The following is a 17,932-nucleotide window of genomic DNA, read 5'->3' as shown; positions in this document are numbered from 1 at the left end:
CACTGGTCAGGGTCCAGTGTCCTTTTTGCAAGAGGAATGTGGTCAGAGGGTTGTCAGACATAGGCCAATACAGTGGTTCCCAACATTTACATCAGGGTCACTTTGATAACAGTTTAAAAAGATGATTTTCTAGGCATTCTCTTCAGAAAATGATGTATGGGGGATGGACAGGTAGATTTAGGAGATTTTTTTTAAGTTTTCCAGGTGAACCTGATCATTCAGAGTTGAGGACTACAAAACCTGAATGTTTGAGTTTAGTTACGTGTCTGTGTAGTTTCTCAGGTGGATGGTCATTTAATTAGTGTGAGAAGTAGGGAAGACTGGCTCATGGTAGTGGACATAGTGAACAGATGGCTAATTTCCAGTTTTCTATCATGGTATCCTGTATTGTTTTGTAATCACAGATCACCACCTGATTTGGGGGTTATGCTAGCACTTAGCATGTTATAGAGGGCTTGCCCTCTCCATTTTGAAATTGTGGAATAAAATTCAGGAGAGGATGTTAACATTGAAACTCAACCGGACGATTTGTTTAAAACTGGGCAGGAAGGGCTAATGTTACTTCCTGTCTGAAAAGGAAGTGCTGGCTTCCTTCCCTTCCTCCTTGGCAAACTCTGGTTGACTTAGAATATGGGTGGGGGAGGGACTGATCACATTAATACTTTTAATGGCCACCCATGCCTTGAGAAATCGGGTTACTAGTGTGGAAACATAATGTTCTCTCCTTTCCTTACTTGAAATGCAGAGAAGGATGCCGTGTGGGCTTCCGTCTTCCTTACAGTCCAGGAAGCCTTCCAATCTACCAGATATTATTTTACATTCAGCCTTATACCTCCCCTGTATTTTCTGACATTTGAAAATAGATCAAGGAGTTGTAGAGAAGGAACTGAAATCCTTTTGACACTGAGGGGTAGGTTGTGGAAAGGAGAACATAATTGAGCAGAGGGGAGTGGATGACAAAGGTTTCTTATTTTTAAATTGAGCCAAGAAAGCATTCCTTCTAAGTGGGGCCAGTTGGCACTCTTCCTGCTATTTTAGTCCAGGCTTCTCCTTCCTACTGGCCTGTCAATTGTATTAAGTGTTTGATGTGAGTTTGAACTGTGTTCTCTGGAGTTGGGGGGAGGGAGAGTGGTGGAAACAGCTGGTGCCTTCATCAAGCTATCTCAATTATGCTTCTTTTCAGAGTGTGGCTTTTTCAGAAGGTGGCGGGTGGGGGATGGTGGGTGGCAGAGGGATTGGATGTGTGTTAGTCAAGTCCCAGCAACTGTCATGTAGTGGGATTGGATTCTCAGGCACTCTTAAATCTGTGCGGGATGTTGGCTAGTTGGAATGTAGCTAAACCTTTCCCAAACACGTCCATTTCTCTGCCTCCCCTTCCTTCAGTTCTTTCAGCTTTGGGTATGATTTGGTGAGAAAGAGGTATGTGGGAAGTTAGATAGCAAAACCGATTCATGCTTTTCCAACCATTGAGTATTCAGCTTAAGTCTTTGGGCCCTCCATTGACTTTCTTTTTACCCATTCAGTATTATTGTACTTTGGTGGGTTTTCCAAATATGTCTACAAACACCTAGGGATAAAATTAGAACCAGAACCTCTGGTGACGTCATGCTGAATTGTAATCAGTTGGCTATACCGGTCTCCTTTCCTCCCTCTTCCCCTCTGGTGACTATATTTCTGAGTCAGCACTCCCTTTTATGTCTCTTCTTCTCCTTTTGAGACCAAGAATCTATCAAGCATCCTTTTGGAGCAGTAGCATTGATTTAGGTGTGTCCAGTTCTTTGTCTTCTGGGGTGTGTCTTGTACGTCTGTCTTTTTAAGTACCTTAGAAAGCTTTCCCACTAGACTCTACTATTTTTGTCTGCTTTTCTATATCCAACTCTCACTGTGGTACTTAATTGACTGATTTATTTGGCCTGGGCAATAAATGAGGGAGAATCTGATAAGAATACTAATAATTATAACTAATTTTTCAGTTGGCCTTGAGAGAAAAATGGCGTTAGTCTGATTCAGTGCTACGTAAGAGATCTTCAACTGTTTTTGTGTGCTGCAATGATGAAGTTTGCAGTGGCTAGGTCCTTCTCCTGAAGTTTGGTTCTAAAACAGTGTGACTAAATATTTTCTGTCTAGCCCTAGAATGTTGTGTGTATTCCAGCCCTGCCTCTTTTCACCTAGTTATGTCAGATACAGACATGTACTAATTTCTTCTTCTAAGTTGTGCCGTTTCAGCTCAGCTCCTTTTGGGTCATGTACTGTCTAAATCAGGGTTTAGCTCAGAGTACTTCTGGTAGATCCAAGAAGGGGGAAGGAGTCTAGGAGAAAGTAAGGGAGGAAAAAAGATAATAACATATTACTAGTTAGTTGCCTGGAATATCCCTCTGGTCAGAGAACTCTCTGGAGCTGAGCCTTGTGCTACTATGTGGAACCTTTATGTAAGGAAAATTGAGCCCTTTGGGCAAACAGTGTTACTTTGGATTTCAAGAATCCCTGGCTAACAATGCTTGACTTCTGTTTGCATCTTTGCTTCTGGGTTTTAGGACTAAGGTCTGTTGGGCTTGTACAAGACAATGGAAAAAATGTATTATTTATCCCATTCTTGGAAGCAGCTGAGAACCCTTATTAGGAAGAGAGGCTTTCTTTTCCGAGGTTCCAAATCTGCAGCTTTTGACCATTGTGGGGGAGTGGTGAGCTTAAAAAAGCTGGGGTGGTTGTCTTGACCTCTTTGTTGCCAGAGCTACTGTGCAGTTCCTAGTGGTTCTCCTCTTACTCCCTAGCAGAGTAGGGGACTTTGCACCCTGCACCTGCTAGTGCCTATATCCTGCCTCTTTGTAGGGTGGAGTCTGCTGCCTTTGTTTGCTCTCTGTGGGGCCTCTTTGGAACCAACTTTATGCTTGTGGGGAAAAGTGTTTGAAAGACTTTGGAATCAGTGGAAATGGGTGACGGAGAAGGTGACAGAGGTTCTGTCCTAAAGTGGTTCTCCAGGAGGGAATATTCCATTGACTGATTCAGGTTGGAGATCAGATTGTCATGATGGAGCTTTCTTTGGGATGCATTCAATATATGTAGCTGACTTAAGTATATGTATTATCAGTGGTAGTTTTAAAAATCCTCTGTGCAGTGCCTCCAGAGTGAAGAAACTTGCCAAATAGAAATCTGAAAAATCCCCTCACCCCCTCCGAACCCTTAGATCCACACACAATATCTTTCTGCTGATTCTTAAAGGCTTGAGCTTTGTCCTGTGCAGTGTTGGCTTGGGGTAGGGAAGAGGGTTGTTTTCCCGAACATGATAAGGAACTGAGCAGGGCAAAGTGGGAGCTCTGGCTGGTGATTGGTAGACAGGATGCTCTGGAATGTGGTTGGCCTGCAGCCCAGAATCCAGCACTTTGTATTTGTTTGTTTCTGGGAGACTGTGGTCTGGTGCTACTGTGACAGGAAGTGAGAAAGCTGGGAGTGGGGAAACGGAGAGGGGCGATGTCTTTGTGGTTCTCCTGTGAAATCTCTTTGTCCCTGGAGAGCAGCTCTGCTGCAGGACTCTACTGAGAAGAGAGCAGCCTTTGTGTGTCTAATGGGACTCAGAGCATCTAGCTACTCTGAGGGATTAGGGAGTGTGAATTCTGACTATGGCATTTTGCATTTCAGCACTGAGTTATATAAATGAACTCAATCTCTTAGCATTGGGGATCTCCCTGAATTTTATGTGTATTACTATTATTTACAGACCTCTAGGAATTAATTAACAAAAGGAATTCTAGAAGGAGATAGATGTTAATTTATATAACTTTAAAGACTATATATTGCAGATACCTCGTTGGGTCTGAAAGGCATTACTGAGGCTCTACATTTTAGGTATCATCCTTTGCATTAGCACTCTATTACATCCAGAGCTGGAGAAAACCTACCCGTTCTCTGATTTAAGTATTTAGAGGTACTGGCAAGTCGCTGTTTGCACATAACTAGGGAATGAATGGTTGGTAGTTTTTCTGGAATCCCCCCCACTCCTTTGTCTAGACTGAAATAGCACCTGTAGCACTTCTCTGTTCCGCCCCCCACAACCCCATTGTTTTGTCTTTTCCCTGCCCTCCATTCCAGCTGTGAAATGGGCATCTCTTCTCACTTTGTGGATTGGGTGGCTGAGTCCTTAAACTTCTTGCCAAGCTGGCTAGCCCCTGAGCACACACACACACAAACCAGCCTTTCATTTCTGGGAAGGACAGCTGCCCTAGAGGCAGATTGCTAACATACCTCTAGAACAATTCCTCCCCTCTGTTCTGATGCTGGCTAGCACAATCTTTCCTGCTTCTAGTTCCTTCTGTTTTCCACCCCAACTCTGATCTCTGAGTTTGGTTTAGTGAGATGTCATATTAAATATGAGAGTAGAGATATTTGTGATTAGATTTTCTTTCTTGAGGTGGGGGTGATTAGAGAATGTGGCACGCAACTAGATTTCTAGAACAGCCCTTCTAGTGAAAAGTTAAGTGATTTTATACAAAGTAGTACTACTTTTGTCTCTCGTACCATCCCTCCTTAGTTCTTGTTCCTTATAAAGTGCGAAATCTGATGTAGATCGCAAGTTCTTCTTCCCCAGAATTGAAAAAGATCATGTTCTTTAAGAAGACCAAAGGAAGACCAAAGGTTTAGCTGCCTCTGCCTCACCCTTTCTCACCTCCCTCTTCTCCTTTCCCAAGTTTACTTTTGGTTAACTCGATTGGTGTTAGAATGACTCTTAACCACAAGAAGCAAGGACTTGGAGTAAAACATACTCCTTTCATTCTCTCCAGTAGATGAAACATGGACTTGGAGTGAAACAGATGCTTTTCCAACACTTAACTAGTATATGGTGTTGGCACAGTACTGGATGCTTCTGATACAATTCAGGGATGTCAAACTCATTTTCACCGGGGGCCGAATCAGGAGCCTTTCGGTTGCCTTCAAAGGGCCAAAATAATTTTAGGACTGTGTAAATGTAACTACTCCTTAACTGTTAAGAAGTTGAAATTACATTTGGCCCTTTGAAGGCAATGGCGGGGCTGATGTTGCCTCCCTGGTGAAAATGAGTTTGACACCCCCGAGTTTTAAACTATGTATCAGATATGTGGTTTAGAAAGGGGCAAATAAAAAAAATTAAAAGGGGCCAATATTAACTTAAGAGGTTGTTTATAAGATTATGTGATAATTTATAGGGGGAGATGAATAATTAATTAACAACTCACAGCTTTCCTTCCTTTGTATGATTTCCTTTTACATGGGGCGAAACATTTCCTTTAGCTTTCTATCCTGTAGATGAAATAGGACCTTCACATTTGCTCTGATTTCCTCATAGACTCACACCTTCTCTATCTTTGTTGCTTGTCTCAGAAGGGAGCTGTATTCTAAACTTGTTGGAAGAGGTGTCTTTTTTAAAAAAAAATTATTTATTAATTCTAGAGAAGAAGAGGGGAGAGGAACATTGATTTTGTTGTTCCACTTATTTGTGCCTTCATCGGTTGCTTCTCGTATGTGTTCTATGGGGATTGGACCTGCAGCTTCGGTGTATTGAGGTGATGCTCTAATCAATTGAGCTACCTGGCCAGGGCTGTGAGGGATGTCTTTTTGCTCTTTTTAAAGAGGTTTGAGGAAGCAGGATTGTGTAAATATGACTCAGTTACATACTTCCAATTTTTCCAAGTGATCTTCAAACAGTGGGAAAGAGATGGTGGGAATGCCATTGACAGAAAGTAAGGGGGTTGGTGAGAAGCTGCCTCTCTAAAAAGAAGAATGTGAGCTCAGTTGGGTAATCTCTAGTAAATCCTAAGAAAATTTTTTTCTCCCCTAGGGTAAAGAAGGGTAAGGTATTCTAGTTAATTTTAGGATTTCTCTTTTATGGTACAAAAGTTAAATAAATACCTTTCTATTTGGATTAGACTTTTTCTTATTGTCCATTGTATACCTGACTCCCTCTTTTTCCCCTTTTTGTAGGAAGGGGAAAGGCAAGTGGTCTCTCCCCTTCCTCCAGTCTGACACCTCCCTCTGTTTTTGCCCCTCCCTCTTACCTTTGTTTTCTTTTCGGCCTCTCCTAAAGCTTTGCTTTCTCCTTATAAGGCTAAGCGAGGCACTCTTGGCAGGGTTGCGGCAGGGATGCAGGTAAGTGACTTAGTGTGTCTCAGACTCTCAGGATTGAGAGAAAATTTTGTATAATCTGTCCCAGTGGAGGGCCTCGGAGAGGCTCTGGGTGCTGGGGGAGGAGAAGGAGGAGGCCTGGCCTGAGAGATCAGAAGGACTTGTTAGACCAGTCCTGTGTGTGTGTCATACATGCTCTAGAGAGAAGCAGGTTTTGTTTCTTCACGCACCCTTTCAGTCCTGGTCCCCCTCACTAGTTGAGAGCCACACCCTTCCTTTGCTTCAAAACCAGTCCAGTATTTAGCCATTTTAGTATGTTACCGTTTGGGGGGTCCCCAGGATACTTGGGAGGGCAAAGAGAGTAAGAAAAATGTTCCATCTGGTTTCTGTATTTAAGATTAAGATGGAGGAGGTGTTTTGTTTTGTTTTTTTTTTTCCTTCCCTTTTAAAGTCACAATAAAGTTTTAAATCCTGACAGGTAACTTTGGGCCAGGTCAACTGCTTTTTTAGCAAGAGTATTTTAAAAACTTTTATGTATTTATTTTCTTCCTTTTCTTTGAAACTCCAGTCAGATAGAATATATGACTCTTTGCCAGACTTCCTTAATTCATCAAAGAGATTTGTGGTGGGCACAGTGAGATCTTTGTAAGCGTGAAAAATCCTTCAGTCAACCTTTTCGTTGACTGGGAGAAGGGGGAGAGGAGGGCCTGGCATAAAAGATCCACAGGGAAGTACAGAGATTGCTAACACCTAAACAAAGCCTTTTTTGGGATATTGGTTTAGTAACTCTGAAAGTGCTCAGTTGAGATGAGATTGTGAAGTGAACCGAGTTCTCTTTTGCCTTCATGCAGATCATGTCAGGTTCTTAGGCTTTAGTGCAGGAGTGAGACTTCCCAGCCAAGGGAGAAATACTAGAAGTGTCTGAGCTTCCGATGGTGGAACACCAGGTGATGGTGGTAGGGGTGTTACCTAGGCTTTGGACCTCTGGTAATAAACACTGTTTATGATAAGAATCCATGGAAAAACTATTGACAGGATATCTTCTTTTATTTTAAAAATAAAATGGCAATTTTCTCTGCATGGATGAACAAGTGAAGCAATTGCTTTGAATTTGGGGGCAAATGCCAGTTATGGCAAATGAATACCTTTTAGGTATCTAGAAGACCTGCCTTTCTTGGCTTGAATGTTTGTAATACAGTTCAATAGTGATATAGGTGCTATATTTTATTGGTCAGTATTCTTCAATAGGAGGGGGCTCGGTGTGCTTTAACAAGAAGCCATTTAAAATGGCTGGGATGACATGGAAGAGGAGTTTTGCTCATCATTGCTTGTAGAGGGAGAACATTTCTTTGTAACACTGGTTTTGATTTCATAATGAGTAAGTGGGAAGAAAGAAAAAACTGATTTGGGGGCTGGCTACAGAAGCTAAAATTTCTTTCCTAACAAACCCAAAGACTATTTTGGGGGTTTAGAATTTTCACAACAAATAATTTTCCTTTTTTTCTGCAGAGGTTGCTTGCCTAATTCTGGTCATGCCTTTGCATATACTTAACTGAATTGCATGGAGGTAGGATTGAGGTTCAGAGTCTGCCCAGGCTAAAGTTTTACATATATTAGCCTATTATATCTAAACTCTGAAAAGTTGTAGAAATTGAAGCTTACAGGGGTTATAACTTCTCTAAGATCTTACAACAAGTTTTTGGTAGAGTGAGGACTTGAAGAACTCCAAGTCTTTTGACCCTAGTCTGGAATTGGATATTGTTTTTCCCTTCGAGAATGTAAAGAATTCCTGTAGTTTACAGGGCTACTGTAGATGGGACAAGGTAACGTGTGGAAACATGTGTGGTTTATTCAAAAGCCCTACCAACAACACCAAACCTCTAGTCCCTTGTGTTGCTATTTCTAGTAGTATTTGTATTAGTAACAATAGCTTTCTGTGTGTCAAGACATTTTTCTTGCACTTTATGTGGTTTGTCTCATTTAATTCTGATAGCCACCCTGTGTATTTTATTTCTTCCGTTTTACAAAAAAGGAAACGAGTTTGTAGAGAGATTGTGGTACTTCGCCCAAAGTCATATAGGTAAGAAGCAATGAGGCTGGGATTTGAATCCAGTCAGTTTGATTCCAAAGTCTATATTCTTAATTGGTAAGAACTGTAATTCCAAATTACACTTCTACAGCCACTTCACAGCAGAACAACTCATTCTAGGGACTGTGCTATTGGCAAGTACTTTTTGCCCTGCTGTCTGTTTGGTACTGTCCAACTGTTTGGTCCTTCTGGCTATTTGATTCAATTTAACTATTTTTGTTTGGTATTCTTACATAGGAGACTAAATTTTTACCATTGTCATTGCTTGAATGCTGAGCCTTGTAGTAGACACATAGGACCTATGACTTGTTAAGAATAAAACCAGCCCTGGCTGGTGTAGCTCAGTAGATTGAGCGCGGGCCTGCGAACCCACACGATCGCGGTTCAATTCCCAGTCAGGGCACATGCCTGGGTTGCAGGCCAGTTCCCAGCAGGGGACTCATGAGAGGCAACCATACATCGATGTTTCTCTCCTTCTCTCCTTCCCTTCCCCTCTAAAGATAAAGAAATAAAACCTTAAATAAACAAACAAAAAAAGATTCTCTCAAAAAAAAGAATAAAACCAGCTATTCTCAGAAAAATCTAGTCTTAGGGGAATAGCAAGGTTCGCTTATATGCATCCTCCCCTTTACATTGGGAATTCTTTGATGGTATTTTTTTTTAAGTGAGGGCAAGTATAATTCATTTGAAAGTATTAAGTGGCAAACCTGGAAAGGAGTTGTGTTGGCTTGGACTCATAAGACCTTCCTGACTCTTAGCTACCAAAGTCAGTTAAGCCCTGGTTGGTGTGGCTCAGTGAGTTGAGAGCTGGCCTGAGAATCAAAGGGTTGCTTGCTGGTTTGATTCCCTATCAGGGCACATGCCTGGGTTGCAGGCCAGGTCCCCAGTACGGGACGAGCGAGAGGCAACTACTCATTGGTGTTTCTTTCCCTTTCTCCCTCCTTTCCAATCTCTAAAAATAAAGTCTTTTAAAAAAAGTCAGTGAGTGGTTTGCAGATTTTGGTCTATTGTGTGCATGTGTGTGTATTTATATTTATATTTGATGTGTATAGCATGAAGAAAGATCTTTCCTTAAGTATCTGAGTTATGAGGCAGTATACTGTAGCTTGCCTTCATTCTCTTCCCCCAAGTATGCTTTCTTTTTCCTCCCATTTATTTTTGTTCTCCCACTTGTCTTTTATGTAAACATAAACATACGGATGAACCTTTTTTTTTAAAGATTTTATTTATTGATTTAGAGAGANTCCCTATCAGGGCACATGCCTGGGTTGCAGGCCAGGTCCCCAGTACGGGACGAGCGAGAGGCAACTACTCATTGGTGTTTCTTTCCCTTTCTCCCTCCTTTCCAATCTCTAAAAATAAAGTCTTTTAAAAAAAGTCAGTGAGTGGTTTGCAGATTTTGGTCTATTGTGTGCATGTGTGTGTATTTATATTTATATTTGATGTGTATAGCATGAAGAAGGATCTTTCCTTAAGTATCTGAGTTATGAGGCAGTATACTGTAGCTTGCCTTCATTCTCTTCCCCCAAGTATGCTTTCTTTTTCCTCCCATTTATTTTTGTTCTCCCACTTGTCTTTTATGTAAACATACGGATGAACCTTTTTTTAAAAGATTTTATTTATTGATTTAGAGAGAGGGGAAGGGAGGGAGAGAGGGAGAGAAACATTGATGTATTTGCCTCTTGCATTCCCCGAACTGGGGACCTGGCCCACAACCCAGGCATGTGCCTTGATTGGAAATCTAACCAGTGACCTTTTGGTTCTTAGGCTGGCACTCAGTCCACGGAGCCACACTAGCCAGGGCTGGACGACCCTTTAACCTGAAGATAAATGGAAACTTTCTTTTCCCTTTTTCCTGTGATACTGGGGGAAAATGCTGACAAGGGTTGTAGGGGAGAGGGGCTGGACTATCCATCTTATACTGGACTTGTATTTTTTGGACTTGAAAGCATGCAGGAGAAAAAGAACACAGACTTTTGAATGGCATAGATCTGGGATTAAATTTAAAATTTGCTATTCACTGAGATTGTGGGTAATTTTTTCACCTAGAACCTGTTGTCTGGTTTGCAGTAAAACTTCCATAAGGTAGTGGTAAGGATCGCCAAGATAATAAATGTAAAACATTCAGTAATTGTTAGTTCTGTTCACCTTAACTTTCTCCTTGGTAATAACCCACAAGGCCTCAAATAAGGAATCAAGAACTTATGGCAGAAGTATGATGGGATGACTGCCAAGCTCTAGAGAAGCACCCTGTGTTCCAGAAACACTGGTCTAGGTGGGACCTCCTGGTAAATAGAATTGAAGTAGGGAAACCAGCTTATCTAGTCCTTAGAACCCAGTTATGCTCTTGATTCAGTTAATTTCATCTACTAGTTCACAAAATAGTTTTGGGCTGAGGCATTACCATTAAGTAATGTAGTTGGAAGATAGAAACTAGCTCTTGAAATAACTTAATACCTCCTATTTGTATAACATACATCATCTCACCTGATCCTTATGGCACCTCTTGAGTTAGACTGGCCTGGTGGTATTGGCATCTTACGGATGAGAACATGGCAGTGACTTACTGCTGTTGTTGGCAAGTGGCCGAGTGAGGTCTGGGACCCGATTTTTGAGTCCTATTCTGTTTCTACACAGCCTCTTCTACCCTCTTCCAGGCTGAAAACTCTCCCCATGTTTTTGGGCCTAAGAATGTGATTTTCTAGTTAACTGTGCAATCTTCAAATTAGAGCCAGGTGGTTAGCTTTTAAAGCCATGAAGACAGGCAAAGATACTGTTTCCTGACTTAGAGCCCTGGGTAGTTTCCCTCTATCCTTCCTAACTCCCTTTTTGAAGTCATGAGGGCAAAAAAATGGCTGTTTATGTCAGGGTGACAGACAATTTCTGTGCACCAGGGAGGGTTGTCACTGTATCCCTCATTAGTAGTGGTAGTTTGAGCTTTTATTGGCAAAGGAAATTACAGGGTGGAGGCTGCTAGAGTGGTAACTGCAGTTCAGGCCCTGTTGAAACCCAGAACTGGAAGAATCTCTCGTGAACTTAGAGTCCTCTTGGTGTGGAAGGTTCATATGTCATTGTACATAGCGGACAGGGCAAGTGCTTAAAATGAAGAAATAGAGATGAGAAGGCAGCCACATTTTTAAAAAATAAGGGTACTTATTAATGACATTTGAGTGGCCTGTTGGAATATAGGGTAGGAATATGAGAAAGTAACAATGGGCTTTGGACTGAAAGGAAGAACAGAAGTTGATAAATGATTATGGCAGGGCAGGAGGTAGGAGGAATTGATCTTTTTCTTTTTTTTAAATCCTCACCCGAGGATATGTTTATTGATTTTAGAGAGGAAGGAAGTGGGTCAGAGAGAGAGAGAGAGAGAGAGAGAGAGAAAGAGCAAGAAACATGGATCAGTTGCCTCCCTTATGCACCCCGACTGGAGATTGAATCTGCAGCCTTTTGGTGTATAGGGTGATGCTCCAACCAACTGAGCCACCCAGCCAGGTCTGGAAGTAGGAGGAATTTAGAAAAGGGTTGCCACATTCTTGGATTTAGGGACTGGATTCACTGGAAGGAGTCTTAGTAATGGAGAGTTAATTAAGGAGTTTATTGGGCACCTGTTTATCAGTTACTCTGGGTACTCTCTTGCTTGCTGAATGCTGTATATACTGGCATACCTCGTCTTATTGCATTTCTCAGATGTTGTATTTTTTTACAAATTGAAAGTAAGACCCTTCACCAGCAAAAAGATTACAGCTCGCTTTATAGCAGTGATCTGGAACTGAACTGCAGTATCTCCGAGGTATGCCGGTACTCTAAAGGCAAAGAGGTCCAAGTGTGCTTGGTGGGGCTCTGGAGAGCGTGGGAAAGGGAACTGAAGCAAAGCCTAGGCTAGTCTCCACATGTCTTCCCCACTGCACTATTGCACTGGTTTCTCAATATCTTTGTGGGCATGCTGGGACTGGGCTTTGAGGTTTCTGCCTTGGGGGCGGGAAGGAGGGAGAAGGGCATTCCAACAGCATTTTTTTTTTCTTTCTAATTTGGTTGCTTGGAAGGGGGGTTGGTAAATGAATTTTTATTATAATCTGCTCCTGTTTCTGTATATAAGTGCAAGTAGAGGAACCTCTGATAGGACAACTACACCCAAGGGCCAGGCTTCTGAAAACAAAGTCCAAAGGGCATTTGTCACATTAAGCAATTCCAGGTCATCTTTTCAGTTACTCCCTTCCATCCCCAGATTGTCTTTCTCCCAATACCTGCCCTTGCTCCTATTTTTAATGTATTGGGTGTATTTATTTTCTTCTCATTTCCATTTTTCCTCCAAATATTTCTGCAGCTTTCTCCTTCCTGCTTCCTCCTTGCTGTGGTGGCTGGGATGCTTCTCCCATGATTTTCTGAATCTAGACTGGGCTCTGTGTTAAAACAGTCAGTTACGAACTCCTCTTAACAGGTGTGTATGAAAATGTGTTTATTAAGAATAAAAAAATTTTAAGTGTATTTTTTCTTGAGGGGTTAATGGAGGGGGGCGGGGGTGAAGGTTTATTTTAAAACCTGCCTTTCAACATGGTGTATTTTGGACTGGCTGTAAAGTCTGCCGGAGCCAGTATGCAAGAGCGAAATCCCATTAAGTCCAACAGTAGGACTATAAATGCCCCTCCATTCATTCACTAGCCAACTTGCAGCTCATGTAATATGGTATGGGGAACTCTTCATTTCTATTTCACTATCCTTTTTTGCATAAATATTACATATAAACCTAGATATTTTGGTATTACTCTGAGTTAGAATAAGTAAAGAGGTAAAATATAGTCTGTTTAGAGCTTCTGTAGGATAACAGATGTAGGGAGTGCTAGGCATTGATTTTTCTAGAGGTTACAATATGAAATACTCTGAGGGACAGTTTCATAGTTTTAGTCTAATGTTCCTCTTTCTACTACACAAAGAGCTGAAGGGCACTGAAAATTGTGCCTTTTTACATGTAGTTGTTTTGGAACTCTGTTGCTTTCTTGTCCCTGTTAGCCAATACACACGCTTGCCCCCAATACTGTAGTATAGTTTTGAAACATAGAAACGCCCCCTCATAAAGATATTAAATAAAGGGCCTTAGTTGTGTTTCCTGCCTTCAGTGGTGGGAAGTATTTTACTATTTCCACTTCTTACTGATATTTTAATTAGCATATTCTTTTAGTATGTTCAGATTTGGCAGAGATTTTAAGTTAAGATCTGTAGCTGTCTCTTTATCTGTAGAACTGGCTTGCCCCTGCAGGAGAGCTTTTATCAAGTTTGTACAACTTTAATAAAGTTAATGTCAGCAACATTTTCTGGGGAGAGGGACTATAACTTTAACCTCATGTCATGACCACAACCCTTAGCCAAATTCTCCCTCTCCTACCTATGGTGTAGAGACTTAGATCTAGTAGTTTTCCTTTCAGTGTGGTTGTTTCTGGAGGGGATTAAAGAGGGTAGTGGGCAAAGGCTCCCGCTTGAGCAGACACTGGTGATGGGCTTTCAGGCTTGGTGGTGGCTCGCTTTCTGCACTGCAGTAAAACCACAAGAGGGCATCTTTGGCTCTGGGATGAATAATTCATCTGTCTCCTCTGACCTGTGACCTTTTCTCTCCTCTCTCTTACCTTCTCCCGGTAGTGTGAAGTGAGGGAGGCCTTCTCCCTCCTTCCTCCTCCTTCTGTGGTCCACCTTCCTTTTTACCCTGCCCTGCGGCGGCTCTGCCCTTTACCTTCATGGACGACTCAGAGGTGGAGTCGACCGCCAGCATCTTGGCCTCTGTGAAGGAACAAGAGGCCCAGTTTGAGAAGCTGACCCGGGCGCTGGAGGAGGAACGGCGCCATGTCTCGGCGCAGCTGGAACGCGTCCGGGTCTCTCCACAAGATGCCAACCCACTCATGGCCAACGGCACCCTCACACGCCGGCATCAGGTAACCCCTCCCTCCATCAGACCTGCAGGTAGGACTTTGGCCTGGTCCTAGAGAGGCTGTGATTCTTCTTCGTAAACTACTGTCCTCATGGTGATGGGCTGTTCAGAGCCCATGCTTTATGATGGACCTTTACAAGGGTAATAAATACTGATTGAGAGATAGGTAATGTTGCTGCTGTGCTGAGTTCAGTGGACTTATCTCTAGGAGTATCCAGCTGACTTCCTGTTGCCGGAGTGAGGTTTCTTGGTTGGGGTGTAGTTCTAGTAATGGTAGACCAGGTTACTTCAGTTTTCTATGTCCCCTCCCCTCTTTGGTATCAGAAATTCAGGAAAGTAAATGCTTGCCTGAATGTGAATGCTTGTGGTTGAGGAAGTTGGGCGCCTTGCAGCACTCCTATCTCCGGTTCAGTCTCCTTCAGGGCACAAACAGCCTATACTCAGAAAGTGTGGCAGTGTCCATGAATTGTATATTCCTGCTCCATATTGTTCTTATGTGCTCTTTTTGTTGGCTGTGCAAATCATGTCTTGGAGGAAGGGGTCGTTGTTAATTCTGTTGGTTAGAATTGGAGAGGGAGCATCATTCTGCTATTTAACCCAAATAACCACAGGAGCCAGTGGTCTCCGGGTTGGCTGACTCTGTGATGTGACTCGGGACAGTTGGTGTTAGAAATAAGAAGTATCTTGTGTTTCCTATGGTTTCTCTGGTCTGACTTTGCTATGATGTAATCTGTCTGAGGTTTTGTGTATTTGTACGTGGGTGTGATGGGCATTGCCTGATAGATGGCATCTGAAGAGATCTCTGGTGGGAACTAAGAACAGTGCTCATGCTTTAGTAGCCCTTTTTACTGATTATTTAATTACTTTTAAGACAGAGAAGGTCCCTCATGGTGAGGAACCTGTTCAGTGAGAGGACAGAATTCTGACTGGCAGATGCTTGGGAATTTGGAGGCATTGTGTTGGAAGCGTCCTAGGATTTTTATCAGAACCAGGACAGGATTAGGGATAAGAGGTCTATGCTGAAAGGGGAGGGCAGGACTGCTTAGGCTTGGAGGTGGTGGGGAATTCCAGGATTTGTAAATATGTGGTCTCTCCCTTTATTCTTAACTTCTGCTCAGCAATGAAACCACACCCGTCCTTCTTCCTGAAAATAATGTTTAACTTCCTCTCCCTGCAGCCTTATACTCTATGTAATGGGAGTAGGCTGAGGGAGGAGTCTTCCAAGGTGGATCTCACTGTATTCTGTTGGAAGAGGAACGGTTCAATGTATTTTTATATAGCATAATGTCAGTAGATTATTTCCTGCTGTTTAAGACAGAACAACTTAAGGGTGACATTTGTGTTTCCTGGCTTTAATAAGTGGTGATAAAGATATTGAAACATCTGTTTGCTTGAGGGGAGTTGGGGGTACCTGTTTTCTTCCTACTTGGAAAGAGAGACTCACAGTTCTTGCCTCTTTCTTTAAAAAGCTGCCTGGTCTGGGAGTTTCCAGTGGTGGTAGAGCATGAAGATGTATGGAGCAATAGAGAACGCTTTTGGAAACTCCCCAGCCTAGCCTTCCCAATTTTCCTTATATTCTTCTGGCTTCCCAAAAAGCTTGTGTGCCATGAAACTATCTGAGTCTTTGCTGTTTACTCAGCAGGTAGTTTTTGAGTGCCCATTATGTGCCAGGCACTGTTTAAGGCACAAGGGGATAGATACATCATTGGACCAACCTGTCTCCCCGCCCCTCCTGAAAAAATCGTCTACCCTCATGGAGCTTACATTCTTATGTTCCAGAAACTTAGTTACCTTGGTGCCAGGTTTGATTCTAGTTTTGAGAAAATGCTAAGACTAAGGAGCGATGTGGTTCTTTTATGAGTACTGACAGAAGGACTCCAGGCCACAAATATCTTCTTTAAAGCCCTTTTCCTGTTTGGAAAAAAGATAATTTGTGTTTGATAGAGCAAATGAAGGCCACAAAATGAATTGTCTTCTTGTGGGCTATGTTTCAGAACGGCCGGTTTGTAGGCGATGCTGACCTTGAGCGACAGAAATTTACAGATCTGAAACTCAACGGACCACAGGTAATTATTTTGGCTCAAGGTCTAGGTTGCTTCATTCCTATCATCTTATTTCCCCAGCCCATAAGAGCATATTGGTGTCTTGTAAAGTGCCTGGCACATTGTAAGCACCCATTAGTTAGTTTCTTTTATTTTGGAATGAAATTTTTTTTCTTAATTCTCACCCAAGGATATTTTTTCATTGCTTCTAGAGAGAAACAGAGAGAGAGGGACAGAGGAAGGGACTGAGGGAAGGAGGGGTGTTAAGAGAGGAGGGGAGGGGGTTGGGGAGAGAGAGAGAGAGAGAATGCGAACGAGGGAGAAAGAAACATCGAGAGGTTGCTTTCTTGTATTGGAAACCTGGGTATGTGCCCCGACTGGAAATCGAACCCACGACCTTTTGGTCTGTAGGATGCTGCTCCAAGCAACTGAGCCATGCCAGACAGGACTTGGAATGAATTTTAATGACCGTTGATCCAGTTTTGATTCCTCAATTACTGTATCTCCTTTATAAGAATGGGTGTATGTCTACTTTGTAGAAAATCCTTGTCTTGAGCTTTAGGCAGGACCTGAAGGGTAACACAGCTAATCAAAAGATGACTCTTATTGGGATTTGAAAATTTTTTTAAAATTTATTTTTAGAGAGAAATGAAGGGAGGGAGAAAGAGAGGAAGAGAAACATTGAACGGTACCTCCCACATACTCCCAACCGGGAATCTGGCCTGCAACTCAGGCATGTGCCCTGATTGGGAATCAAACTGGTGACCTTTCAGTTCAGAGGCCAGTGCTCATTGCACTGAACCACACCAGCCAGGGCATCCTACTGGGATTTTCTGGTTCATCTTAAAAGTTCTGTTTTGGGTGAATGTTTTAGTATCATGCAGATGTACATGTAGCTGCACTTAACATACTTCATGTTTACTTATGTAACCAGAAATGGGAAATTAAAGCTGCTGTCTCTGTTCTTAGAACTGGGAAATTATTTCTGCCTTTTTGTACCAGTTCAAAAGATGGGGACAGCTACCCCTCTCAAATTGTGGGCCCTATTGAAGGTGTAAGAGGAGTCTCTGTCTTCAGGGGGACAGTGCTCCTCGTGGGAATAGATTGTTAATATACATGGCTTCATAGTAACTCTTTTTTCTGTTTTCCATTTAGGATCACAGTCACCTTCTCTATAGCACCATCCCCAGGATGCAGGAGCCAGGGCAGATTGTGGAGACTTATACGGAGGAAGACCCTGAGGGAGCCATGTCTGTTGTCTCTGTGGAGACCTCGGATGATGGGACCACTCGGCGGACAGAGACCACAGTAAGCTAAGATTTGTATAAGGCCGAGGGTGAGGGAGGAGGTCTCCCTATGATCTGTATTACAGGTAGGGTTAAGCACTTAATTAAGGTGGGTGAAGGGCCAGTGATAAGAAATGAAAGTGTAAAGAAAGTGATCTCTGTTCAGATAGACAAGGTAGACATGTTGGAAGATGGAATGGAATGGAGAGTAGAGAAGGTATATCGAGGTCTACAGTAGCTCTTCTTATAGACAGACTTACTGCCAGGGTGACTTGTCTGCCTGGGAATTCCCTGTAAGTTGGAGAAAAGATAGATAGTAGGTCGTAAGGCATTTCTAAGTAAGGTGAGATGGAGGTAGGGGTTTGTTTCTTTTCTTTTAAGATTTTATTTATGCCCTGGCTGGTGTGGCTCGGTGGACCAAGTGCTGGCCTGTGAACTGAAAGGTTGCTGTTTCGGTTCCCCGTCAGGGCACGTTCCTAGGTTGCGGGCCGGGTCCCCAGTT

The 17,932-nt window shown here is 42.6% G+C and overlaps 1 protein-coding gene across 7 annotated transcripts in view; it reads left to right on the top strand.

The window, feature by feature from the left end:
• Window positions 1–17,932, top strand: part of CTNND1 (catenin delta 1) — a 49,384-nt gene that overhangs the window by 9,450 nt on the left and 22,002 nt on the right. For 5 of the 7 annotated variants that reach the window (XM_037039932.1, XM_037039934.1, XM_037039933.1 and 2 more), the window contains 4 exons: window positions 12,510–12,623; window positions 13,817–14,106; window positions 16,097–16,168; window positions 17,300–17,452. In XM_037039932.1, the coding sequence (XP_036895827.1) occupies window positions 13,912–14,106; window positions 16,097–16,168; window positions 17,300–17,452 (420 nt within the window). In that variant the 5' untranslated portion in view covers window positions 12,510–12,623; window positions 13,817–13,911. The remainder of the gene's footprint in view (window positions 1–12,509; window positions 12,624–13,816; window positions 14,107–16,096; window positions 16,169–17,299; window positions 17,453–17,932) is intronic. The other 2 variants (XM_037039931.1, XM_037039935.1) reach the window with 2 other exon arrangements.

Source organism: Sturnira hondurensis, unplaced genomic scaffold (assembly GCF_014824575.4).
Source record: "Sturnira hondurensis isolate 20B ecotype Veracruz unplaced genomic scaffold, ASM1482457v3 Scaffold0002101, whole genome shotgun sequence".
In the NCBI taxonomy this organism is placed as follows: Eukaryota; Metazoa; Chordata; class Mammalia; order Chiroptera; family Phyllostomidae; genus Sturnira; species Sturnira hondurensis.
The sequence above is the reverse complement of the archived record's forward strand: the minus strand, read 5'-3'. Positions and strand labels throughout refer to the sequence as shown.